The 27,934-nt window shown below is 36.9% G+C and overlaps 4 protein-coding genes across 8 annotated transcripts; 2 read left to right on the top strand and 2 right to left on the bottom strand.

Moving 5' to 3' along the window:
- Positions 1-8,513: 8,513 nt before the first annotated feature.
- On the top strand, positions 8,514-11,164 carry LOC140884548 (uncharacterized). 3 transcript variants are annotated; one of them, XM_073291334.1, is made up of 6 exons: positions 8,514-8,829; positions 9,445-9,823; positions 9,993-10,189; positions 10,279-10,420; positions 10,510-10,669; positions 10,857-11,164. In XM_073291334.1, exons 1-6 carry the CDS (start codon positions 8,759-8,761, stop codon positions 10,955-10,957), a joined length of 1,050 nt encoding a protein of 349 aa, XP_073147435.1. In that variant the 5' UTR covers positions 8,514-8,758; the 3' UTR covers positions 10,958-11,164. The 3 variants fall into 3 exon arrangements, with proteins under 3 accessions (XP_073147435.1, XP_073147436.1, XP_073147437.1); XM_073291335.1 differs by having other exon boundaries at positions 8,517-8,829; positions 10,837-11,164; XM_073291336.1 differs by having other exon boundaries at positions 8,750-8,884.
- Positions 11,165-11,307: 143 nt separating this feature from the next.
- On the bottom strand, positions 11,308-14,884 carry LOC140880798 (uncharacterized). Its single transcript, XM_073285572.1, has 7 exons — positions 13,871-14,884; positions 13,477-13,531; positions 13,167-13,241; positions 12,930-13,021; positions 12,136-12,217; positions 11,958-12,041; positions 11,308-11,589 (listed from the first exon to the last, which is right to left on the bottom strand). Exons 1-7 carry the CDS (start codon positions 14,215-14,217, stop codon positions 11,470-11,472), a joined length of 855 nt encoding a protein of 284 aa, XP_073141673.1. The 5' UTR covers positions 14,218-14,884; the 3' UTR covers positions 11,308-11,469.
- A 119-nt stretch (positions 14,885-15,003) lies between these two features.
- On the bottom strand, positions 15,004-18,378 carry LOC140880797 (probable GTP diphosphokinase CRSH, chloroplastic). The gene is made up of 5 exons (XM_073285571.1): positions 18,068-18,378; positions 17,631-17,989; positions 16,411-17,343; positions 15,896-16,180; positions 15,004-15,476 (listed from the first exon to the last, which is right to left on the bottom strand). Exons 1-5 carry the CDS (start codon positions 18,159-18,161, stop codon positions 15,339-15,341), a joined length of 1,809 nt encoding a protein of 602 aa, XP_073141672.1. The 5' UTR covers positions 18,162-18,378; the 3' UTR covers positions 15,004-15,338.
- Positions 18,379-19,352: 974 nt separating this feature from the next.
- On the top strand, positions 19,353-27,450 carry LOC140879234 (CLP protease regulatory subunit CLPX3, mitochondrial). 3 transcript variants are annotated; one of them, XM_073282909.1, is made up of 16 exons: positions 19,353-19,467; positions 19,798-20,765; positions 21,084-21,145; positions 21,307-21,395; positions 21,557-21,636; positions 22,333-22,383; positions 23,211-23,285; positions 23,379-23,456; positions 24,097-24,153; positions 25,386-25,456; positions 25,529-25,628; positions 25,710-25,814; positions 26,223-26,285; positions 26,377-26,499; positions 26,627-26,791; positions 27,048-27,450. In XM_073282909.1, the coding sequence occupies exons 2-16, from the start codon at positions 19,842-19,844 to the stop codon at positions 27,111-27,113; spliced, it is 2,109 nt and encodes a 702-aa protein (XP_073139010.1). In that variant the 5' UTR covers positions 19,353-19,467; positions 19,798-19,841; the 3' UTR covers positions 27,114-27,450. The 3 variants fall into 3 exon arrangements, 2 of the variants coding, with proteins under 2 accessions (XP_073139010.1, XP_073139009.1); XM_073282908.1 differs by lacking the exon at positions 19,353-19,467 and having other exon boundaries at positions 19,505-20,765; XR_012149376.1 differs by lacking the exons at positions 19,353-19,467; positions 26,377-26,499; positions 26,627-26,791; positions 27,048-27,450 and adding an exon at positions 25,918-26,014 and having other exon boundaries at positions 19,504-20,765; positions 26,223-26,275.
- The last annotated feature ends 484 nt before the right edge of the window (positions 27,451-27,934 follow it).

The following is a 27,934-nucleotide window of genomic DNA, read 5'->3' as shown; positions in this document are numbered from 1 at the left end:
TGCAGATCTCCTGTGCATTGGGATGAGATCGGAGAGAGGATTTTACTTGGTCCTGAGATTGTGCAGCAGACAGCTGATATTGTGACATAGATTCGGGATCGCATGAGGACTGCTCAGAGTCGTCAGAAGAGTTATGCAGATACTCGACGACGAGATTTGGAGTTCGCTGTAGGTGATCACGTATTCCTGAAGGTGTCACCTATGAAGGGAGTAGTGCGATTTGGCCGGAGAGGCAAGCTTAATCCGAGATATATAGGGCCATTCGAGATCTTGGAGAGAGTTGGCACGTTGGCCTACCGTTTAACTCTACCACTAGGGCTAGCGGCAGTGCACAATGTATTCCATGTATCCATGCTTCGAGCCTCTTCAGTTGACACCGGAGTTAGCATTTGAGGAGAGGCCTATACGGATCTTGGCTAGGAAGGAGCGCAGATTGAGGACGCGGGTCATACCGATGGTCAGAGTCCAGTGGCTGAATCACTCGGAGGAAGAAGCTACTTGGGAGACCGAGGCAGAGATAAGGACTCGTTTTCCAGAGTTGTTCGGGTAAGTACTTTAATTTCGAGGACGAAATCCAATTTAAGGGGGGGAGAATTGTAACACCCGGTATTTTTAATACGTAAATTCGCATGCATAATTAGGGAATTTATTTATTTAAAATTTTAGATTTATGGGTTAAATATTTATGTGAATTATTTGTGCATGATTTAATTGATTTTTAAGTATTTAACCCATAATTAGTGATTTTTATGAATTATTGGTATTTGAATTTTTTTATCGCGTTGACGGGACCGTGGACGGACGAGATGACAAATTTCTATCCAATTTATTTCATGAGCCTTTTAAGAACCCAAAAATATTATTTTGAGTTTTATTACCTCAATATTTTTAGTATTTAATTTTATATAATTTTAGGAGTCCGTTTTTATTCAAAATAAGCCAAAATAATGACTTTTTAGTATTTTTAAAATTCTCTTAATTATATATTTCGGAATTTATGATTTAGTATCAGATTTAAATCTTTTAAGTGGAGTTTTAAATTATATATTTTGGTATATTAATTAAGTAAATTATGTAGTGTAATTATATTTAATATTTTTAATCCTAAAACTACCCAACCCTACGCCCAAACTCTCCATCAGCCGCCTCACCCCCATCTCCATCATCTTCTTCGTCGATCCAACAGCCAAGGAAGACTCCATAGCCACGTTTTTGAAGGTCCAAAGTAAGTTGTCGTCGCCCCGTCGTCCCGGAATCGTTCCACGCGCCTTTTTCTCTTCAAACTTCGGTGCAAGGCATGATTCTTTCTATAATTTTGTACCATATCAGTACTTATGCATGTGTGTGGTGCATTGTTTTTTTTTTATTTCAAGAAATTTCATAAAAATATCGAGAGGGCTTGAATGTATGCATTGTTCACGTTTTGGGAATCATGCTCACGTTTTTTTTGTTAAGGGGCGTGCATGGCTGCTGGTCAGGGCTGTCAAGGGGTTCGTCGGGGTCCTTAGGCTAGCTTGGCTTGGTCGGATATGGGCTAGGTAGAGGCCTGGACGAGCTGGTGCAAGAAGAAGCCATGGGGGGCGCAGGTTAGGGTTTTTGGAAGGAGGGTTCGGCCTTGGGCTAGGGAGAATGGTTGAGACCGAGCTAGGTCAGGTTAGGACCGCCCAGACGTGGGCTACGTCTGGGCGGCAGAGCTCCGGCCAGGGGTGGCCGGAGCAGGCCGGCAGCAGCCATGGAGTGGCTGCTGCTCGTGGCCGAGAAGGAGCTAGGGAGGGGTGTCGGGTTCTAGGGTTTCAAGTGGGTTCCGGGTCGGGTTAGTGGTCCGGGTCAAGTCCGTGGGTCATGGGTTAAGTTAGTTGGGTCCGGGTTAAGTTAATTGGGCTCGGGTATTTTTAATTTTAAGCTAATTATTAAGTTTAAGTGTTTTATTGGGCTAATTAGATTAATTAAATTAATAGGCTTTAATTAATTAAGTGGGCTTAGAGTAATTAATTATTGGGCTTAAGTATGTTAATGGGCCAGTCTCAGTATTAGTGGGCCAGAATTTAAGAAAATGGGCTTGAGTGTTAGGGCCAGCAGTTCAGCACAAACCATGAGAAATTGCATGTGTCCTAAATATATATTTAATTATTTTATGCATGAATGTTATTTTAGTATTTATATGTTAGTATAAAAATTAAATTAAATATATATGAAGGACACACATTTTATTTAAGTACATGCATTCATGAAATAATTTTTATGCATGATTTAATGTTTAAGGTTGAGCAAAAGAAAAAATAATTTTTATGTTGGAAGTTGAAGTAGTGTGACAATTTGAGGGGGATTCGTCCCCATATGTGAACTATTGAAGGGCAGTTTACTGCCAATTTAAGAGGTGATTCGTCACCGCCACGTACGTTGGTTTCCACGCTAATCAGTATTTAATGTATGATTTAAGGTTACACTATGGATACAATCATGCGATGTTAGAAAATACTTTGCTCAACAATGTTTATGTATTATGTATGATTATGATATTTAAGTTAATTTAAGTTATGTTATGTCATGATATTTTTAAGCATGCTCATTCATGTATATGTTATGTATTAGTATTAAAGTGATTTAAATTATTTTAAACCCTTGTTATGTTAGCATGTTGGGCCTCTAGGCTCACTACACTGGTATGGTGCAGGTGAGTACGTAGAGGAGGATGTGGTACCCACCGACGGCGAGGACATATGAGCGGACATGCAGTGACCCCGTGACCGTGACCGTTGTCTGAGTCTATGTCATGTTATGAATATTTTTATCATGGTTATACATTTTATTTAAATATTTTCAGTGCATGCAAATTTTATTTATTCCGTTTATGTCAGTATTTTATTTGTCAGTATTTTATTAAATGTTGGACTCAGATATTTAATTTATTAAAAGTTGCATTTTATTCAAGTTATTTATTTTTAAATCTATTTATTCTGTGCATATATGTATGGGCATGTGTGTACATATTATTATTTAGTAAGTATAAAAAAAAAAAAAATTTCCGCATATTTATTTATATTAGAGAGTTAGGGTCGTTTCAATGGAGTTTTTGGTTTTTCTAAGGATATTTTTCATAACGATTATGATCATCATGCTCACGAGTTTTGTACTCACCAGCGATTTTTCACCACATGCTTTTTTTCTATTTGTACACTTATTTGTACTCATCGTTTATCCATTATTTTGTATTGTCATATTAATGGAAATTAACTAATAAAATGCATTGTTATTTTTCTAGTACCACCATGTCAAACTTGGCAAAGTTTAAATTCGTTGCACTCGATATCACTGAAAAAATTATATGCCATGGACTCTTGATGTTGAGATGCATTTTGAGTCATTGGGTCTAAGTGAAAGCATTAAAGAAAATAATATATCAACCTCACAAGATAAAGCAAAAACTATGATTTTCTTGCGCCGACATCTTGATGAAGGGTTGAAATGTGAGTATCTCACAGAAAAAGACCCAATGACTTTATGGAAAGGGCTGAAAGAAAGATTTGAGCATATAAGGGAAGTGATACTCCCGACCGCCCGTGATGAATGGAATACGTTGAGATTCCAAGACTTTAAAAAAGTCAGTGATTATAATTCTGTGATGTATCGAATAGTCTCGCAATTAAAATTCTGTGGACTTGAAGTCACAGAGATGGAAATGCTTGAGAAAATATTTTCCATTTTTCACGCATCGAATATAACTCTACAACAACAGTATAGAGTGCGTGGATTTTCGAGATATTCCGAACTAATCGCATGTCTTCTTGTGGCGGAAAAGAACAACGAATTGTTAGTAAAAAATCATCAATCCCGACCCACTGGATCAACGGCATTTCCTGAAGCAAATGTCGTAATGAAAAATGAAAACCAAAATCAAAGGAATAGACCAGATTTTGGTCGTGGACGAGGTCGAGGACGTGGGCGTGGACGTGGACGTAGAAATGACCGTGGTCGTGGACGCGGTCATGGATATGAAAATAAACGAGATAGTTATTTCAGTAACTAATCTCAAAAGAGCGTCACGCACCACCCACTAAAAAGGCAGCATGAAAACATGAGTGAAAATGAAAATCACTCAAAAAGAACCGAGAGTGTTTGTTATAGATGTGGCACTCCGGGACATTGGTCACGAACTTGTCGAGCCCCCGAGCACCTTTGTAAGCTCTATAAAGAATCGATAAAGGGGAAAGGAAAAGAGACCAATTTTGTTGAAAATAGTGACCATTTAATTGGTTCAACTAGTTTCAGTGCTGCAGATTTTTTGAATGATTTCGAAGACATTGATTAAAAGATTGGTGGGACTAGATTGTAACAAATTTGTATTTTTTATGCATTTTTGTATTATAAAGCATGTTATATTTTACATTTGTATTGTACTTAATTTTTCTTTATTACATTTTTGTGAAGTTTGATATGGAAAATGCTATGAGAAAACATGAAAATAATATCATGGAAATTTGCATACCGGATAGTGGTACAACGCACACTATTCTGCGAGATGAAAGATATTTCTTGGAACTAAAACCAACAAAAACAATGGTGAATACAATATCAGGTCCTGTAGACTTGATTGAAGATTTTGGTAAAGCAAAATTTTTGTTACCTAATGGTATAAAATTTTTGATAAATGATGCTTTATATTCACCATGATCGAAAAGAAATTTGTTGAGTTTTAATGACATATATTCTCATGGGTATGATACTGAGACAATGACTGATGGAAATCAGAAATATGTGTCTTACCACATATAAGTCAGGAAAGAAATTTGTAGTTGAGAAACTACCAATGCTCCCTACTGGATTGCATTATACACATATAAGTCCTATTAAATCAAATATGGTGATGGATAATTCATCAATATTAACAAATTGGCATGATCGATTGGGACATCCTGTTTCAACAATGATGCGAAGAATTATTAAAAATACACATGGTCATCCACTGAAAGACCAGAAGATCTTTCAGAATAATAAGTTTCAATGTAAAGCATGTTCACTTGGAAAACTTATTATAAGACCATCACCAGCTAAAATCCAAACTGAATCACCCATATTTCTTGAACGTATTTAGGGTGATATTTGTGGGCCAATTCATCCACCATGCGGACCATTTCGATACTTTATGGTATTGATCGATGCCTCTAGCAGATGGTCACATATATGCTTATTGTCAACTCGGAATGTGGCATTTGCAAGATTGATGGCTCAAATAATAAAATTACGAAATCAATTTTCCGATTATACAATCAAGAAAATAAGACTTGATAATGCTGGAGAATTTACATCCCAGACTTTCAATGATTATTGTATATCAATGGGAATCACTGTTGAACATCCTGTAGCTCATGTTCATACGCAAAATGGATTAGCTGAATCATTGATTAAACGTCTATAACTGATTGTTAGACCAATGATTATGAAAACAAAACTCCCTATTTCTATATGGGGACATGCAATTTTACATGCTGCGGCATTAATTCGCATCTGAACAAGTGCATATCATAAATTCTCCCCATTGCAACTTGCATTTGGTAAAGAACCAAATATCTCTCATCTAAGAATTTTTGGATGTATGGTGTATGTGCCTATTGCACCACCTCAACGATCAAAAATGGGTCCTCAAAGAAAAATCGGTATTTATATCGGTTATGATAGTCCATCAATCATTCGATATCTTGAGCCTTAGACAGGCGATGTGTTTACAGCACGCTTTGTTGATTGTCATTTTAATGAAGAAATATTCCCAGCGTTAGGGGGAGAAAAGAAACACATCGAAAAAGAAATCACATGGTATGTACCATCATTGTTACATTTGGATCCAAGGACCAAACAATGTGAAAAAGATATACAACAAATTGTACATTTGCAAAGAATAGCAAATCAAATGCCAGATGCATTTGCAGACACAAAAAGGGTGACAAAATCATATATACATATTGTAAATGCCCCAGCTCGAATAGAAATTCCAAAGAAACAAATTGAAGATACTCATGATGTCATTAAACGCCTGAAGCGTGGAAGGTCAGTCGGTTCCAAGGATAAAAATCCTCGGAAAAGAAAAGGCATAAAGAAGCACGATGATCATAAAATAGAAAATGGTGTTCCAGAAAAAACACCTGATAATTAAAAGGTTCTGTCAGAACCACAAACTGACGAGAATCGTGAAATCTCTATCAATTATATTAATACTGGAAAAATATGAAACCGAAAAGACATAGAAGATATTGATGAGATATTTTCTTATAATGTGGCTTGTGACATCATAAATGAAAATGAGGATCATAAACCAAAATCTTTTGGTGAATGTAAAACTCGTCATGATTGGGCCAATGGAAAGATGTCATCCAGGTTGAATTGGATTCGCTGAATAAACATAATGTTTTTGGACCTATAGTCCTCACACCTGAAGGTGTAAAACCTGTTGGATACAAATGAGTTTTTATTCGAAAGCGAAATGAGAAAAATGAAATAGTCAGATATAAAGCTAGACTTGTTGCACAAGGTTTTTCTCAAAGGCCTGGAATTGATTATGAAAAAACGTATTCTCCTGTTATGGATGCAATTACGTTTCGATATTTGATTAGTTTGGCAGTGTCTGAAAATTTGGAAATATGTCTTATGGATGTTGTTACAGCTTACTTATACGGATCACTTGATAGTGATATATACATGAAAATCCCTGAAGGATTTAAGATGCCTGAAGCACAAAGTTCAAAACCCAGAGAATTTTATTCTGTAAAATTGAAAAGATCATTATATGGGTTGAAGCAATCAGGCCGAATGTGGTATAATCGGCTAAGTGATCACTTGATGAAAAAGGGATATGTAAATGATCCAATATGCCCTTGTGTTTTCATCAAGAAAACAACATTCGGATGTGTAATTATATCTTTATATGTTGATGATTTAAACATCATTGGAATGAATAAAGAAATTCAAGAAGTTATGATGTACTTGAAAGAAGAATTTGAAATGAAGGATCTTGGAAAAACCAAGTATTGTCTGGGTTTGCAAATCGAACAAAAAGAATGTGGAATTTTTGTTCACCAGGCAAATTATACAGAAAAGATCCTTAAACGTTTTAATATGGATAAATCAAATCCATTAAGTACTCCAATGGTTGTAAGATCATTAAACATAGAAAAGGATCCATTCCGTCCATGTGAGGATGATGAAGTTATTCTTGGTCCAGAAGTACCATATCTAAGTGCCATTGGTGCCCTTATGTATCTTGCAAATTGCACTAGACCTGATATATCTTTTGCTGTAAATTTATTGGCAAGATTCAGTTCATATCCAACAAAGAGGCACTGGAACGAAATTAAACATATATTCCGTTATCTACGAGGAACGACAGATTTGGGCATTTTGTACTCAAAAGACACCAATCAAAGTATCATTGGTTATGCTGATGCTGGATATTTATCTGATCCACATAAGACACGTTCCCAAACCGGATATGTATTTACTCGTGGAGGCACCGCAATTTCTTGGCGTTCACAGAAACAAACACTCGTAACAACTTCATCAAATCACGCCGAGATTATTGCATTACATGAAGCAAGTCGTGAATGTGTGTGGTTAAAATCAATGACACAACATATCCAAACTTCTTGTGGATTATCAGTAGACAAGAAGCCTGCATGTATTTCTCAAATGAAAGAAGGATACATCAAAAGTGATAGAACCAAACATATCCCCCCAAAGTTCTTTGCCTACACTCAAGAGCTTGAGAAGAATAAAGATATTGATATCTGTTACATTCAATCAAGTGAGAACTCATCAGATCTCTTCACAAAGGCACTTTCCACGACGATATTCAGAAAACATATATACAACATTGGGATGCGCAATCTACGGAATATGTGAAGAATCACTCATATTAACATGAGGGGGAGTTTACGTGGCTGCACTCTTTTTTCCTTGCTATGGTTTTTATCCCACTGGGTTTTTCCTAGTAAGGTTTTTAACGAGGCAGCATAAAATACGTAATAAAGACAATCATCATATGACGATCATCATCACAAGGGGGAGTGTTGAAAATATATTATATTATATTAGAATTGTTGAAAATTGAGTTGTATTATTTTGAAAATTAGTGTGTGATGATGTAGATGATGATGATTTAATTTTTGGACTAATCTCCCATTGAGATCTATAAATAGGTCTCTCTATTTGTGTAAAAAAACACAATTTGAGAGAATAAATTTAAAGTGTGGAGTTTGAGAATATTTTGAGTTTTTGAGTTTTATAAATTTTACTTTTCACAATAAATTTGATATTTTAGTTTATTTATGTAAATTTTATTTATTTATTTTTATATTATATATACTATCTATATAATCACACACCTCATTATAACCTTTTCTTTTCATGTATAAATCACATAAACCCTAAAATTTATTTTCTTACCTTGATTTCGAATGGCTTTATCAACATGATTTTTTTCTCTAACCTCCTTATCCTCGTTCTCTCTAACTCAGCTATTTCCATACAAAATTTTTTAGTCATAATTATGTTAGGAAGAAAGACATAAAAAAAACGTTTTAAGGTACAAAGGTTTTACAAAATAAATAAAATCAAATAAAATATTGCAAGAACCCTCAGCATGGTTCTCTCCGTTCTCCAAGATTCATGCCGTTCGAGACAACTACTCGAACATTCTCGAATTTTATGCTTCTTTTTCTCGATCAGTTGCAGCCAGCAATTCGTAAATTCGCCAGTAAATTGATGATCAATGGCTTTTGAAACTGCAGATGCCTCCACCCCTCAATTGGCTCTTGCAGACACTGACATCAACTGGAACAGGTCGCTTTTCCGCGCATAAACATGAATGTGTGTACTTGTAGGGTGAAATTCTTTGGTAATGGTTATTTTCTTGACTTAGAGGCATTCTTGGGTAGCTAGGTTCAGTACTGGCCGATTCTTTGTTGGCTAATTTTAGTGGTGGTTTTTCCACGTTGCTTTGATGATGGTTCTCTGATTGTTTACTTTGTGTTACTTCTTCGCTCTTGATTTTTTAGTGAGGATATTGTATTAGGTGTTATCTTTCCTGGAATACCAGTCTATTAGTTAGTTGAGTTGATTTGTGGGAGATCGCATAATACATGGTCTCCTGAGCTTATGTTATTGTTTGAGTTGAACCGAACTCGTATTTACTTTTGTATTTTGCCCTGATGAGCATTTCTTTTATCTAAAAATTTGATTTTGTGGCGTGTTTGTTTTTCATTGGATTTTATGATTTGGTTTTTATATTCTATTTTGAGATATAACACCTTAAACGATGATTTCTTTCCTTCCAGACATGGTAATAGGTTTTCTTTATCTACCATTGTGTTTGTTGTATTCTTAGTAGCCATTTGTGCTTCAATTTCAAGGCTGTATAGATTCTTGAATCTAGTTGTTTGGCTGTGGAATTTTCAGGTTGGATAAGACAAGGTTTCATGTTATTGGGGCTATTCTTTTTACTGTTCAGTCAGCTTTAATACACCCAACGGCAGTTGTGAAGACGAGAATGCAAGTAGCTGGATCTGGATTCTCTCATCTGTCAGGATTTTCTGTTTTCAGACACATTATTAGGAGGGATGGTATTCGTGGTATTTTTAGAGGCTATGGCACATCAGCCATTGGATCATTACCTGGCCGAGTCCTGGCTTTGACCACACTCGAAGTGTCCAAGGATATAGCCCTGAAATATACAGAAGGCCTTGATATGCCAGAAGCAACTCGTATTGCGGTCGCCAACGGTGTTGCAGGAATGGTCTCCAATTTATCATGTGTTTACTTTGTGCCTTTGGAGGTGGTGCGTACTCCACTTCTTCCATACTCTTGTTTAGTTATGTAATTATTCTTATCAATGAGTATATATACGCAAGGCTTATAATGATGATACTCTGGTTTTTTTGGGAAAACTTCAACTGTTATTGATACATGAAGATCCAAGCTTCGAAATTGACCTGTTTTTTTTCCAGATATGCCAGCGATTAATGGTACAAGGGCTGCCAGGAACAATAGCTTGCAATGGTCCATTTGATGTTGTACGCAAGGTGATAAACGCTGAAGGATTCCGTGGTTTGTACAGAGGTTTTGGATTAACTGTCATAACACAATCTCCTGCAGCAGCACTTTGGTGGGGCGCCTATGGTGCTGCCCAACACACAATTTGGAGGTACGTATTTTATTCTATAGTGATCTAAGAGCCATCAAGGATATCTATTAAAAATGGCTCTCTCTTTGAACTTTTGTTTTTGACCTTAGGAGTCTTGGCTACGCAGATGACTTGGAATATAAACCATCCCATGTAGACATGGCTCTTGTTCAAGCTACAGCTGGTGTTGTGGCTGGATCCGTCTCTTCAGTCATTACAACTCCAATAGACACTGTAAAGACGCGACTTCAGGTAATATTTATTCAAAACTTATCCGTCACACTCTTACCTCATCAACAAAGCCATGAGAAACTATGATTCTTTTTCACTTCGATGAATAGGTTATTGATGATTACGGCGTTGGAAGACCTTCTGTACTCAAGACTGCTAAGGCACTTGTTAAAGAGGATGGTTGGAAAGGTTTCTACAGGGGATTCGGACCTCGGTTTCTGAGCATGTCTTTTTATGGAACCACGATGATTGTGACTTACGAATTGATAAGTGAGTCGTCCTCTACCACCAACCCCTTCTTTAATATAAAATCTGATCATTGGTCGATTTTGTGTTTCATACCAATTTTTCTTGGTTCACGTGTGATTCCTCAGCTTATTTTAGCAGTTGCATGGAATTTATATGTAACATTAATGGTTTGCATTGTGCGTTATCAGAGAGATTGTCTCTAAAGCAGGCTTGACCAGCAAGAAGATTGTTGGAGCCATAAACTCTGCAATTTGTGAACTTGGAAAAGTCCAAACCAATAGATTTATCAGCCATTCTTTTGCCGGATAGAGATTTCCAGCAAGGAGCATGGACGTACGGCAGGATATCTGATTTTTGGAGAATGGATGGATTTATTTTCTAACGTTGATTTATTTGTTTATTCAATGAAAATATCATGTCCTGTTAGTACGTTTGAACTTTTCTAGTGGTCCATAAAGCTGATCGGAGATCTGTGCCTGGGTTATTTATCCCATGTGCCTCTAGATTTATAAAAATACCGAATTGATAGTATGAATTTTGCTCTTTTTATATATTTTATTTCTCTGGTTTGCACTAGACAATATCCATCGTGGAATATGCGAGACAAACTCCAATGTAGGATGCGATCAATAGTCATTCATCATATGTAGCTAAAATAATAGTATAACTGAACGCGGATTTTGATTAGCATGCAAATGATTAGCATGCAAATGATATTTATGCAGCCATTAGCCATTTAATTACACATTCTGCTACAATGGGAAGAGTGGATTAGTTATATTTTACAAGGCCTGACAAAGTCAATAAAAGCTTGCTGTACACTAAACATATGGCTTCGAAAGGTACTGCCGCCACTCTTCTGGCACCCCTTTCCGCGTTTTAAGCACTTTTATAGCGCTGTTTGTAAGTGGAATGGCAAGTATGTCGTAGTCCTTGGGGGCCTGAAACCAGATATAGGATAATTGTAAAAACATTCAGGTAAAAAGGACGATCTACAGGCCATTTTACTGCTAAATCGGATGTCCTTTTCCTTAGGATAGATGGTCAAGAATTCATCTAGGTTCGAAGTTTGCTCAAATGTCTACTACGCATTTATCATCTGCTAAATGGTTCCCTTGTGTGTGTGTGTGTGTGTGTGTGTGTGTGGTGAGAGCGGCTATTCGAATGTGGGCTCAAGTTAGCAGGGTAATTTTTATGTAAACTTGACTCATCGACACCCCTAATCCAGGCAATAAGCATTGACAATTCTGCTTCTTCTCACTCTGGTCCTTGTGATTCCAGATAAATATCAAATATATGTTGGTCTCACCTTGGGAACTTTTACCAATTTCATATTTGCTTCCTCCAAGGTCTTCTGACCTTTCTTTGAATTGCATTTGACACAGGCAGTAACCTGTTAAAAACACCAGTGAAAATACACACTATTGATTTTGAATATGCCAAACAACCAACACTAAAGAATAAAACCACTAGAGCCTTTTGCTTACCAGATTCTCCCACGTCCACTCTCCACCCCTTGAAATCGGAAGAACATGATCGATGGTCAAGTTCTCGGTAGAATCACAATATCTGGCAAGTGAAAAAATATGCATACCATCGGTCAAAACAAACAAATTCTGACGAAGCAGCATATTAATGATTAAACACATTTTCATGAACAAATAATCCCGTGAAAAGATGTTACAAATGAGAATATGGAAAAAGCTGTGGAAAATAAAAACAAATTACTCGAGGATTAGAGATTGCTATTATTTTGCCTTCAGCAAATTTAATTGAACCATCTAGGCGCTTATCATAAATATTTGACTCTAGCTGAAAAGACCAATGACAGCTATGCCGTGCAATGACATTTCTTGGCATTAGCATTACAAAACATCATTTAAGCAAGAAACATAGTTGCGTAAGCCATGCTCTGAGGAACTACAAAATCCTTTCAGAAGGGAATTTGGTGAAGACGATCCAGAAACTTGCCCCTTTACAAGCACCAAGTAACTGGACCTCAGAGTCTTAATAGAATGCATGCAAAAGACGTAAAATCTCTTCTTGGAAAGAGGCTTTGGCTCAGCAAAAACATCAAGCCTAACATAAATGAAAAGTTAGGTAGCTGGACCTTAAAAGAATAGCATAAAAAGATGTTGCAATATGTGTAAAATTGAAGTTATTTCCTTGTTAGTCCTTATGTGTGTGGAAAGAGGTTCCAGTTCCATGAATAAGATTCAAGCAGATAACAATAATCAAAGTCCAAATATTCAAAGCTGGATTCTATGGTTCAAGAACTCACTGACACGTGTAATTGTCACGATTTAAAATATTTTTACGACTAAGGCTTCTTCTTACTTTCCTCCTCTTCATAACTTGTAGTAAATGAGGAACCTGGGAAAGTGGGTGCAACAAAGCATCATTGATTAGTTCGAAAGTAAAATCGGGAATACTTCAAAAGTTAAAGAAAGTTAATGAGCAGGAAATTTGAAAAAGAAAATTATAATTAAATACACTAAAATCCCTGATCACATCTTACCCTCAACACTGCAGGGATATAGAAGGAACCACTGGGAGAATTTACAGTTTGATCATAATATTCTAAAACATCAGCCTGCAATTAGAAGATGAAATTGCAAGGTTGTAATTTGAACAAATTTGATTCATAACTATAGATGAAATGTGAATGGGAAGGAATGATCAAATATTGTTCTGGACTGAACTGGAAAGACGGATGGATAAGAAGGAAAATTTGTCTGATCATTAACATTATTGATCTTTCCTTTTTTTATACATAACATCATGATATGTTGACACATGAACCTAAGCACGCGAGCCAAAACTCTTACCTTATCCATGAATTCCAAACAAATTGCACGCTTCCAGCAGACAACATTGACAGGCCTAGCATCAGGGGAAGAATATGTACATCATTTTTACAAAAACACTATTATTCCAGTTTGTATAATCTAGTGTATCCCCGGTGCAAGAGAAGCATGAACTCATTTTGTATGCTGCACAAGAGAAGCACAAAACCGATGGGCAAATGATATGGACTCTACATCATGTAACTGTTACAAGAATCGAGAATTGGAATCAAAAGATTAATCTTTTTTTTCTTTTTAGTACAAGGGTGATTTAAGCCCAGCATTTGGAAGTAATTCGAATGCACTTTGGAACGTGGAGTGGCAATAAGAATCAGCATAAAGTGAGAGTGTGGAAAGAAGAGAACGGAAGGCAAACCTGTAGGAAATGTCCAAAACCAGGCCTCTAAAACCAGAAAGATCATCACTCTCAAACTCCACAGGCTCCTCCAATAAGATTTCATAAGAAATGCCGTCAGGATCATCGCGAGGATCAGATGAAGAGGAGGCATGCACTGTGAAGCTATCAAAGAAACTGAGCTTGCAGTCGTGATTTCCTCGTTTGAATGATGGTGAGTAGGCGGTGAATCTTAATCCTGCGCCGCCGCAACCACCGAATTCTTTAACCTTGCAGTGGTGGTGAAATGGGTCCTTTTTGGATTCGAACCCCGAAACCGACAGAGCATCGCCACTGAAGAGGCGCTTCACTGACGAAAATTGCGCCATCAATTCCCCACTTAGAAACACGAACTCGTTAAGATTTTTATTTAGCTTCTAAGAATTACTACCAGCGGCACACTTCGATCATCACCTTTCCCTCGAACTGATCTCACAATGATGCAATAGAGCAACGAAAAGCAAGGAGATTGAAACGGCCTCCGCAATCAGTGTTCCATTATCAAGCGAAGTAAGTAAGAAAGCAAAACAGAAACTGAATTCTGATCCTCGATCGTTTGATTTCCTTGATCAAATCTGAACTTGGGCTCCTGAAAGTGAAAATCTACCACTGAACTACATACATACATACGTGCCCCACAAATATCTTCACTCGCACGTTGCCTCAAACCACAGGTTACAAAGAAGCCCCCCTCATCCGTAAGATGCCAACTATATTTCGGCACGTGTTGCAATTGGAACAGATTAACTGAGTGGACTGGACTGGCTTCAACTTCTATTTTGAATTAACACCATCGTTTACAATCGAATGAATGAGAATATGCTATATCGTATTTTTTGTGCGAGAAAAAGCTATATCGTATTTTGTACGTGATACGTATACACCGGAAAAACATTTATTTATACCACAAGGAAAGTATTTTTGGGAAATCATCACAAAAGGGACATTTTTTTGTCAAAACCAATACATTTTTAACTTACAAATAAAAACAGGCAATGATAAGTTGTCCAACAAAACCCTCGAGTCATGTTGGTGGTAACAAGAGGTGCCAACTGCCGAGTGTTGTGGCAGATACCCCTCTTGTATAAATTAGATATCAAACTATTGTACATCTCTTGCTAAACTTCTTTTCGTCTTTTTAATGGAAAACACAGTTTACAGGTCTCAATTTACACACATCTCCGTGATAAAATGATCACAACTCTAAAGCTCTGGACTTCCTGAAGAAACCCAATAGCCTGTCAGACGACGCCGATATCACTTAAAGGAAGTGTGTCCTGTTGGCAACCATGAGCCGGAGCAATGTCTCTAGATGGATTCAGATACCGTGGATGACACCGTCGTATTATTACTTGTAAGATATGAGATCCCATTTAGAGATTTTTATTCTATACTAAATATACTATATACTATAGGTTTGCCTAAGTGTACATACATGAGAAATAAAAGACTAGTTTACTATAAGCTTATCGCAGAGTTCATTACTGTAAACCGGAATCAACCCGCTGCTATCTGCCATTTGAAGCTTCTTGCACAACATTGTCTTGCATTGAGCATCTTTGTCATCTAAATTTTGCAAGATTTCAGCCTACAGCAAAAGTAATACATATCAACAATACAGAAACAAAATAAAGACCAGAATGTCAAATTGTTTTGTTATACACGGGTAGAAATGGAAGTATATATAATTGATATTTTCACATTTATGGGTCTCACTAAAACAAAAACATAATAAATAAATTATTTTTTAAGGCAGCATATTCATCCTGTCTGGCCTGGTGGCACAAGGACAACAAAGTCAGTGTGTTGCTTGTGATCATAAGAATCAGATTGATAAGCATAACAACAATTTATCGATCTGATACTTCTGATCATCAAATTTGATAGCTCTATGGACTAAACACCTTTAATCTTATGAAGCTTCAACAAGGTGATATAAAAGTTTGGATGAATTAGACGAATATACAACACCGATTAAGATTTTTACTGTTAGTTCTGATGATATACCTGCTTCTGAAACAAATCAAATTCATCTGAGCTAAGGAAACCATCACTATTTGAATCAAGGAGTTGCATCATCTCCCGAGCATCATCTCCATGAGCACCCAGCTCCTCCATTACTTCCATTAGTTCCTCAATGCTAATTTTACCATCTCCGTTTTTGTCTAGTAAGCGGAACACCCGATTTCTGTTATCAATCTCTAAACCTATATGCTTTGTGGATGGAAAATCTTTAAGGCGTAATGCTGCTAGTTCAGCTGCAGCCATCATTATCACCTTAAGCCGATTTGCCTGAAAAGTTATCAGAATCCCTTAGCAAAAAGAACATTTGTGGAACTTCAATACTAATTTTGAATCTCACCAGTATAATTTAGGTAATCATATGCTATCATAGAGAATTCTAAAATCTAGACTAACCAACGAGGAAAGTTGAATAGAAAAAGGTAAAACACGTATAACTGAGTTTAAGAGAAGGATCCTGGGTTATTTACACTTCATTTTTCACAACCAGGAGAGCTCACCTCGTCTGGATCAGTGAGACCGCCTTTATACAAAGCATGAGATGCAGTTCCGCCAGCTGCTAACTTATCCATCTCTACTGTCCTTATCTGAATTTCCGTCAGTGGTTTTGTCCTACCATCATCACTGATGTCAACAGCCATATGTAAACTCTTATATCCATTAGCCTTGGGCTTTGAGATGTAGTCTTTAGACCTGCCGGGTATTTCTGTCCATAAAGATCGGATGATCTCACGAGCTCTATAACATGCCTTCTCTCCGATTTCAGAGCAAGAAACTCCAGACACAGGATTCAATATTACTCTAAGTCCTAAGATGTCATTTACTTCTTCGGGTTTGCGGCCGTCTCTCAATAATTTCTTCATGGTGCTGTAGCGACTTTTATAACGGCCTTCGACAGAGATGTCATTTACCATTTTAGCCAGAGATGGATCAGTTCTCAGGGTCTGAAGTAGCTGATCCTTGTATATGTCGATGAAAGGCTTACTTCCAGTCTCATGGCTCCTCAACCATGTATCTACATAGAGGTATGAAAAAGGAAACAAGTACTGGAATGAGAGATCCTCCAATTCTAGTGATAAAAGGTTGGTACCAATGGCATGTGCTAGTGGGGCATATATCTTCATGACTTGAAGAGACATAATTTGTTGCTTGTACCTCGGAAGATAATCTAGGTGTCTCATCATGTCAAGATTCAGAGCCAGATCTAGGATTATAGCCCTGACATCGTAGTAGGTAAGACAGAATTTCCTCAGTGCAGAAGCACTCTCATCGTCCAATGTTTCCACCATTGAAGAAATGTTCTTCAAACGCAAGTTTTCATGTAACAAATGAGCAGTGCCTAAGCCAATACGATCCCTCACTTCAGACATGGATATGGCACCTCCCTCTAAAACTTCTCTCAGAATTCCAGCACAAATAACCTCAGCGTCCATCTGCAGCCAGATGACGTTATAATCATAGTGGCATGAGACACGATTTTCATCATGTAGTCTCTAATTCATATAAAAAAAATTAATTTTTTTTTTCTTGTACTTGCATCTAACACACGACTGGCTAGATGAAAAAAGATCATATACGTTCATGTTATTGAAATCAAAATCCATGTAATCAACCCCTTTTCTTCTTCTCTTCAATTAAAGATTGTTCATCTAAACTTCTTAATCAACCGAATCATTTTCTAAAAGGAGAGAAAATGGATGAATTAGGCAAGTTGAAAGACCTGAAGATCGGCCAGAATGAGGGCGAGAGAGAGGGCTCTGGTGAGGGGAGAGCGGCCATCGGGCAGGATCGGCAAAGTGTGGAGTAAAGGAATGCAAAGTTTAAGGACCTTAAACAGCAACCCAGATGAGTTGCTGGACAGCACAGTTGCGTGACCCCGACTCATGATTCTCTCCGTCAGCTGATTGAAAGCCCCCACCAGCTCCACCACCATCCTCCCTCCAGGCTGCTCCAGCGACTTGATCGAAGATGACGCAGTTGTGAGTGATACGCAGAAGCTCTTCCTCTTCCTCCTGCTCCGGAGCTTTGCTCTAATGTCACTATCGCTTGCAAAATTACATCTTTTGAACCTAAAATACACTGATAAGGACGTGCTTTTAGATTAACATGCAAAGACAGTGGCTTTCGTAATTTTCATCATAAACATCCGATCGTTACCGATAATGGACAAGGGGCGGTCGGCCGGAGATCTCTGTTCGAGGGCGGCGCCGGCAATTGACGAAGCTGAAGTGCAAGCTGAGCCGGAGGCCATTTATTTATGCTTGTATTATACACATGCACTTTATTCTTGAATAAATAGTAAGATTTCTGCCGGCCAACAAGAAGATTGATGAACCTCCATGGCACAAAGACTGCAGAGGGCCGTAAACCACCACATACTTCTAAGATAGCCCCTCCTTTGGAAACACCCAACTGTATCTTGCCACGTGTTGTATAAATCTTTAGCTCTTCATTCCGGGGAGTCAATGCTACCCCCAACGGGCATTGCCCGAATGGATAGCAACGGTCCGGATCATTTTGGAGATTATATGATTTGATTTTTGGGTGATTCGGGTCCTTGATACTGGTAGGTTGGGCAGTCTTCGATTGCCCGCATAGATTTTCCCCATTTCGGGATGCAAAAAAAAAAAAAAAATTCAGTTTTTGTTTGTGAATTTAATCTCAATCTATTTGAGTTCAATTTATCCATGTTGATTTTGATTTTTCAAACATATTTATAATATTTTGTTAAATAAATGAGAATTTTTGTTGACAATCGAAAATCCAAGTCCAACTATCTAATCCAAAATTATCTTTTATATCCATTCAAATAAACCAAAAGAGACTGGTTATATATTTTTGTTGTTATTAAACAAAAATAGCATGCGAGTTACTTATTTATCAAATTTTATCATGTAAAAAAAAAAAAAAATTTCAAATTTCACTTTTATTTTCAAATACTATCCACTTTTGATTTTCTTATTTTTTTTTCATTATTGATAAATTTAATCATTTTTACATTGTCATAAATTTGTGAGAATATATTTTTGTGAGACGGATATAATTTTTGAATAGATATGAATCGGATCGGCTCATTTCACATAACCCTCATTTTTTTTCTCAATTCGATAATCAATAATATTTTCCAAATGATTTTGTTTTTTCATTTTTTTCTTCTGTACGACAAATGATATAAGATATTTATCAAACCAAGTATTTTATAATCCGAGTTTCTCACAAGATAATGTTGAAATAAAAAAAAATTGTATTGACTAATCTTTTTTCAGGAAAGAGATGAATTTTTTTTATGACATAATTAGATATATCCTAAAGTCGATATTTGAGTGTCAATCAACTTGCAATCTATTGACATGATAATTTTGTATAAAATCAATGCAATATTTATTCATATTTTAAAATAATAGGCACAGTAGAAACACAGTCAAAATAATCGAAAACCGTGGGGCGATCTTGGTAGTTTAACTTGTAGTTGAGTAGAAAATAATCATCGATGGAGACGCGGTCAATTCGAAGAATAGAAGACACAGTCCAAATAATATGAACGAATGATCTAAGAGGTAATTTTTTTTTTACAGTTTTGTTTCATTCTCGCCTTTTACTTCTCCTACAATCACTCTCTACTGTATCTTCGCTTCCGTCTGTTGTTGTTTTTTTTTTTTTCCGTGACTTCCTATCTTTCCTCTGCGCTAGAATTCTTGCATATATATTGTATATAAAAGAAGATTAGGTTGGAGATATCAACAAATTCGTTTTACTATGTTTATTCATTCACTTTCCCAGCTCTATTTATTCTTCTTACCAATCTAGATCATTCAATTTTGTGTATATGATGGAATTTCGAAGTAGCCAGTAGAGTGAATGATATTTGCTTGTTTGTGTGGGTGGAGAGAGAGGAGGAGGGCGATTCGACGGCCAGGAAACATCGATTGAAATGTCGGGGGGCTTGAGATGGAGGAAATTGAGAGACGTTGTGATATTGGAGGCATCGAGAAAAGGTAACAACTTGTGTGGTTCCAGCCATCCGCAGCCGCTCCCCAGGTGTTTGGTGGATTGCCTACACCTGGGGTCTTATGTGGGGAAGAGGGATCAGCCGGTGATTGGAGTGCAAAAGAGGTACAAATGGGATCGGGTCGGTGGCGGGGATGAGCACCTGACTACTCGGAAAATTAGGGCCGAGTCGAATTGCCCTCGTTGTTCCAAGCAGATGGATCTCCTCTTCACCAACCGTCCGCGCCACCTTATTCCACCATTGTCTTCCAATCATGATCACAATGCAGATGCTGCCAACCTCGACAATAATGAAATTGATAATAATAGTGGCAATGACAACTCAATTAATGTTGCCTATCATCCTTACAACGGCAATAATAGCTCTGCTGAAGATGGAAATAACGGAGGCAGTGCTCTCCAGGCAGTGAATCTATGCCCCAATTGTAAGACGGCCTACTACTTCAGGCCTTTCAAGATGTCTCCTCTTCAAGGGAGTTTCATTGAAATTGGCAGGGTGAAAAGCAAGAACTCGAATTCTGCCAAGAAATCAACTGATCCCCAGCTCCGGCCATCCTTCTGGGAGACCTTGAGGTCATATGGCGGTGAACCGCCGGAGAATTGGCCTCCACATCCACCCCCACCTGGGAGCGGGAATGATCTGGCGGTGCATACACCACCTGGACCTCCTTTTGCGCCTGGTGTCAATCTCATTCGCACATCAGCCAACAGTGGCGGCCGGAATGGTGGCAAAAGTGCAGAAAAGAGCAGTTGGGGTGGGTCTAACATGGGTAAAAATTTACCCACTCCAAAGGAGATCTGTAAGGGGCTTGACAAGTTTGTTATTGGCCAGGAACGCGCAAAGAAGGTTATACTTATTTGTTGCTCCTGCCATCATCAATACTCTTCTGATTTCCACTGATTGACTTGTTTCTCAATTACTGTGCTCATTCAAATTATTTACTTTTGCATGCTGAAAATTCAACCTTTTTTCGACTCTAGCTTTTAATATCAACTGAAGAGAAGTACTCGGGCTAATCCATTTATAATTTATTAATCTAGTGCCAACCATTTGCAGCGTGTACGAACTCTGAAGTCGTCTTGCTATTTCAAACTTCGTCACTTGATTAAATCTTCCCGCGTATATGATCTTATTATATAACTTGCTTATTTTAAATGTTGACAGGTTCTTTCAGTTGCTGTACATAATCACTATAAAAGGATATATCATGCCTCTTTACACAAGGGGTTAGTTCTCCTTGCACTCCGTCTAATTGTGTATGGTGTGGCAGGAGAAAGATCCGTGGACATATTTTTCACTTTTTGTCATCACATTTTCCAAGCAAGCAATTAATTCCTATTGCTCGGCTTCCTTCATTTTGTGATCTGGTTTTTGATGTGGATGCTAGGTCAGAAGCTGAACCACCCCGCTTAGATGGTGACGACAATGTAGAGTTGGAAAAAAGCAATGTGCTTTTGATGGGTCCTACAGGCTCAGGTATGATGGAAAAAATTTCAAGCAAAACCTTTGTATGTCGCCTTTGGTTGAAAGTAAGGTTGCCTTGCTGTCTTTAATTGTCTTTAAATTGATGGATGAGTTGTGCGACATGGTATTGTTATCTGACATATGTTTTCAAATCGTATCTGCTTGTTGAACAGGAAAAACACTGCTAGCAAAAACTCTTGCTCGATTCGTGAATGTACCTTTTGTGATTGCCGATGCAACGACTCTAACACAGGTAAGCAATCATTGTTCTGCTTATGTCATTTTTCTCTAAGAAGATCCATTTATTCACTCTTCCAAGTGTCTGAAAACATGTCCGTGGCTAGCAAGCATATTCTGTTTTATTGGTGGCACTAAAAAATTTTATTAAGCTATAGTTGTTCTTGTTTATCCTATCAGGTATCTGATTCTCAGTTGAGGTCAAAACTTGTGTTTTGGAATTCACATATCCAATTTCAATTTTTTCTTTTGCAATTAAATAAGTCTCCCTGTATCGTCCAACAATTAATGTGAATATTGGAACATTATGAAAAAAATTATAAAAAATGAGATGACGAAAAAGGAATTAGAAGAGTAGCGGCCAGCGGGTCAAATAAACTTGACGGAGTCTTGAGATGTATCGCGCACAATCTCTTGAGTTCTGATTCTTATTATATTTTAACACGGACCTTGAAGAAAATTATTTTTGAGTATGGACTATTGTCATAAATTTTTTTATCACTTGGTTGACTAATTGACTTGACTCATTTTCCTCACAAGAACGTGAGTCTGGCTGTACCGTAAAACTCCAAAGGAAGCATGAAGACATCCCATCCTAGAATCATTAACTACTACTTTTCACAAGTTTTGCTCCCAATTTTACAGCTCGATTTTGTATTATATATCCTCTTCCTCGTGTCTTGTACAAAATATAATTTTTTTTACTTTGCAGGCTGGATATGTTGGTGAAGACGTTGAATCAATATTGTACAAATTACTGATGGTATGTAACTTATTTCCTATCTTTCCTGAGGAGTTTTTGGTTCTGTTCAAGTGATAAGAGTGGCCTAAAAAACCTGGCTAACAGATTAGGCCTACATGAGTTCTCATGCCCCATCTTTAAAGAAGCAAATAGATGTTTAAAAAAACGAAGAAGCAAATAGTGGTTCTGCAGAGCTGTATGACTGCATTCATGCCATGGTTGTATCAGTCTACGTGTGAAAGGCAAAGGGAGAACTTGACTTAGTGACAAAGTAATTTAGGATCGAAAAAATAGCATGTCAAATTGTTGTGGGGAATATGTTTATGTGTGTGAAGGTAAGCTTTTGTCCATCTTCAATGTGGAAATTAGAGTTAAAGTCATCATGCATGCCCAAGAGACTTGACGATTTAAATGCAAGTGCGAGATCAGTATTGTATTTGTGGGCTGCAAAACTTTTCATCATCATATGGATGCAAAGGCTTGTTAGTAAAGCGAAAAGGGAAAGATAGCAATTGATCCCAAGTTTGAAATCTCATCCTGATGTAGCTCTTTTTATATCTGTGTTGATAAGTTTGAGAAATATGGTTCTATGAGTGATGAGTCTGCTACATGCTTTGTACAAGGCTAATATGTTTCTACTCCTGGAAAAATTAAAGAGAATATAAAACTGCTTTAGCTATCTTATCTATTGTCAATGTTAGCCTGGCATTTTGGAGAAAATATAGGCCAGCCACGAGGCATTATATTAGAATATAATTGAAGTCTCTTCAAGACTTTGCTATATCTTTATTATATATTATATTATATGCTGACTAAATTGACCCTGTCATCTTTCAAATCTGCTGAAGGCTGCTGAGTTTAATATTCAAGCAGCACAACAAGGGATGGTGTACATCGATGAAGTTGACAAGATAACTAAGAAGGTTCTGATCTTTCTTAACCTTTTAAAATTTTGTTTGCATTTTTAATGTGGTTCCAGCTTGCCATATTCCATTTGATATTTGTGTTGTTTTCAGGCTGAGAGCTTAAACATCAGCAGAGATGTTTCAGGTGAGGGTGTTCAGCAGGCATTGCTGAAAATGCTGGAAGGAACCGTGAGTGATATTTGATTAACTTATGCAATCTAGTTTTCATTTGAATATGTAGGCATACATAGAGTCAGTGTGATCCCCCGCCCACATCCATGAGAAAGTGAATTATTTTTGTTATTAAAAACGGTGGATGGGATGTCTATAAACTTTCAAAAAAAGGTTTTATTTTCCATTTTGTTCATGATCCTTCTTGTTTATCCATTCTATAAATAATCATGATTTGGATCGACGAATATGACGCTTTTGACGTGGAAGACTAAATGATCTGGAGTCTAATTCTAGAGTACTTTGACAAGTAACAAATGATCATGAGTTGTCTAATAAACCATGAGGTTCTTGTTAAAGAAGGATCACCTTAATCCTTACCTTACCTTGTAAATCTCCTGGTAGAATCGGATGGCGAGATTTGATAAATGGTTTGTTTTTAAATTAGTTTGGCCATCTAGATCTTGATTTTTTCTAGTGTCTGTAGAGTGGACCTTCTTAATGCAAATGATTTTGAGAAGATAATTATGTCTCGAAGCCAATTTCTTAGCATATATGCAGTTCATACTTCATGTACTTTCTTATTTAGCTAGCTTAAAAATGTCGCAGTTTATTTTACTATGTTAAGATTTAAAGACTTAGCTCCCTATTTTTGCAGATAATAAATGTTCCAGAAAAGGGGTCGAGGAAGCACCCTCGAGGTGATAACATACAGGTACTATGGAACTTGTTACCCTCTCTTCTTTGCAATTTCATGCATGATGAATCTTCTTTCCTTTTTTTTAACTATTTATTTTATTTTATCTTTAATACTGCTAGGTGGCAAATGTACCATTGCCTATCTAGACTCTTAAGTAGTGCAGATAAAGAACATGTCATTGCAGGGAAAAAAAATTTGAATAAATGGACTGTTTATCGTGTCCTATCTTTCTTCTAAATTTTTTCGGATCAAGCGTGAATTAATAAGTGAACTGTAATGATTTGGAAAGGAAATAATAAAGAACATTAAATTGTAAGCAAAAGATCTAAACTTTGAATGTCAGAAAAACTTGAGGGAAGAGTTCCTGGGAAGGAATTATGATGGGGAAAATCTTGAAGAGAACAAGGGGTTTTCACACTTTTGCTTGGCATAGTGATTTAATTTTTAAAGTTATAGATCTTCATTTCTCTTGTTTCTTTAGTCAAGTTCATTGAGTGGAGAATTGACGAGTCAGCATATCTTAACATTTAGATGAATTCCAGAATAAGGTTTCCTTGACCAAGCTGTGATGCTGGAGGTAGGTATGCGAGAGGGTAAATTGGTAAGATGTGGGTTTTTTTGTGTTCTGGAGGGTATGCTTGTGCAAATGACACTTCAATTATTTTGAACTGACTAGTTGTAAAATTTCACTGGTTGTGAATACGGTTTTCTTGCTTACCAAATGACAGTTTGATGAGACTCCTTGTAGATTTCCCTTGGGTGGTTGAATTTTTATTTTCTTTTATAAAATTTTGCGGGATGAGTTTTGTTGTGTAATGTTAGGCTACTCTTGTTGATTTTCCTGCACTTCGAAGTGAAGAAACTCCATAACAAAAATTGAAATAGAATGGCAGAAGCAAGACTCGTAGTGGACTTTATATTCTGATATTGTGAAATCTGGAGTATAACACGTCTTAATAAGGTGAATTCTATGGATTTTAATTCACATCTTTCAGAATCATTTCTTGATATTGATGTCATGTTGAAGAAGTGATTGACGTTAGTTTTGATAAAATCCCATGAATTTGTGAACCCACTCTTTCGCTCCTCCATACACATGTATGTTGTGGCCTGATTGGTATCACTTTCCCCGTTAAGAATATGTTTTCCTTTCTCTCCTTTTTGGCTTCAATATATATGCTACCTTTACAAATTTCTGTTCCTTGCGCTTTCCCAATTATGTGATTAATTATGTCTTTTTGCTTCAGATAGATACTAAAGACATCCTGTTTATATGTGGGGGAGCATTTGTTGATCTAGAGAAAACTATTTCCGAAAGGTGATTTGATAATACTTGTCAAATTCTTCAGTCAGATAATATTAACCGTCAGATCTAATTATGTTTTACCAGACGACAGGATTCCTCAATTGGGTTTGGAGCTCCTGTCCGAGCTAATATGAGAGCAGGTGGAGTGGTTGATACCGCTGTCACGTCATCCCTACTGGAATCTGTGAGAATACATTGCTTCAAATCTGAGAAAATTATTGCAATTGGTTTTTTATTTTTAGCCTGAAAACTCTCAAATTCTCAGGCTGAAAGTAGTGATCTTATAGCATATGGCCTGATACCTGAATTTGTTGGGCGCTTCCCTATTTTGGTTAGCTTGTCAGCTCTTACAGAAGACCAACTTGTTCAGGTGCTAATTATAGCTGTGATTAACTAGACGTTTCTGTTTTCATCTGATTTTGGGTTTGAAAACTGTGGTATATTAAAATGAAATTTACTTTTGTCTGGTGGAGATGTGATGTTGGGTTGATTTGGATGGATGATCACAATGCATGGACATATTTTGGGAACAATCGACGGAATAAAATTTCATATTGATTTCCAAAGGAGGTATTGATTACCCTAAAGGGTGCTCAATAACTACCGTGAATGTTCCCCTTTTCTTATTTCCCTGTCTTATAAATGTATTGATATCTGCTTTTAACTTGTATTATTGAAAATTCATTTTTCTGGAATTTTGCATTTTTAAGATGGAAGTATCTTACGCAATGTCAACTATGATTATTCTTGTTTTCAGATGTCTTAGTTTCTGTTTCAGGTCTTGACCGAGCCCAAAAATGCTCTTGGTAAGCAGTACAAGAAGTTATTTAACATGAATAATGTAAGCATTTTTTTAAATGAAATACGCTTGTTCCTTGGGAATTCAGGCATGAAATAGATGAGTAAAACGTTTGCTCATATGCTATTTCCAGGTGAAGCTTCATTTTACTGAGGAAGCCTTAAGATTGATTGCTAATAAAGCAAGAATCAAGAATACTGGTGCCCGAGGTTTAAGAGCCATACTAGAAAGCCTTCTAACGGATGCTATGTATGAGGTAATCTGGTAGCAGTTTATCCTTTTTGATCTATGCAATTTGATGTTTGATCTTTATCGTGTTCCACCTGCCCTGTAAACTTCTAGGCAACTTTTGTCTTAATTAGACATTGCTCTTATGGTTTTAGATTCCTGATTCGAGGACCGTTAAAGATAGAATAGATGTGGTGGTGGTTGATGAAGAATCAATTGGGACGACAAATACACCTGGGTGTGGAGCGAAAGTGCTTTGTGGAGATGGTGCTTTGGACAGATACCTTGCAGCGGCTAATGCCAAGTTGAATGATAAGGCGGTATGGTCCATTCAATGGCGGAGCCAGGGGAGAATGGCTAGAGCTATTGTCTCTCTCCTCTATTAAGTTTATTCTATATTATCTGTATAAAAAGAATGACTTTTCACCATAAATTTTTTAAGTTCAGTTTTGTCCATTATTCACTATTAGTCTGGCACCGCCATTGGTTCTAGTTGACATCTCTATGTGGATTCTTTATTTTTTTTCAAAAAGCTTTTTTTTGGCAATTAATAATATCCTATGACTTGTACTTCAGAAGGAAGCTGAAATGGAGTTGCAGGAAGGCGAATTGGAGGCGTCGTCAAGAGCAATGAGCTTGTAGCCGGAATTGCATCAGTTCCCGTTCACTTTGGGAAAGATTTGTCTTTTTCATCCTTGAATTCATTTTGTGAATTTATATCCATTCATGTATTTGTAGTTGTATCATTTGCTTTCAACAGAATGTAGAGATGGTCGAGGAGAGGCCTCGTATAGGACAACAAAAGCTCGGGTTAAATTTAGCCTTCTTACTAACCAGTACAACAGTGTAGAAGCCCACTTTCTGTAGTTTAGGCAACGGGAAAGGTTTGATTTGCAGGAATTATCCTTTAATAATTCAAGTATCACAAGTTACTTCTTGTTCCTTTTTCCTTAATTATATCTCCTTTGCTATTGTGTGAGTTGCAGATCATGTGTATTCAAACAACTAGCCAAATCACCATAGTTGAACATTCATGTTCGAAGTTACCAGTATTTGTAGTTTCAAAATTTTAGAATATTTGAGTTCACATTTTGCGCACACATTTAACTGTGATAAAATTATATATATATATATATATATATATATATATATTATCTATATATATAATTTTATCACAGTTAAATGTGTGCGCAAAATGTGAACTCTGTGTAAAAAGCCTTGGCTGGTCTCGATGATTGATTTTATTAATACATTTTTAGGACCCAAATAATTATGGGGAAGTGAGATCCTATGTAATGCCCTAAGAATACCCTAGGGTTAATATTTATATTTATAAGTCCACATTTTTTTAGTAGAACACACCCTAAATTGAAGACGATAGTTGGTTTCTAGAGAGAAATTGATAATTGAATATAAAATGGTCTGTTAAAAAAAAAGAAAAGAAAAGAAAAGAAAAGCAATAG

Source organism: Henckelia pumila, chromosome 2, assembly GCF_033568475.1.
Source record: "Henckelia pumila isolate YLH828 chromosome 2, ASM3356847v2, whole genome shotgun sequence".
Taxonomy (NCBI): Eukaryota; Viridiplantae; Streptophyta; class Magnoliopsida; order Lamiales; family Gesneriaceae; genus Henckelia; species Henckelia pumila.
The sequence above is the reverse complement of the archived record's forward strand: the minus strand, read 5'-3'. Positions and strand labels throughout refer to the sequence as shown.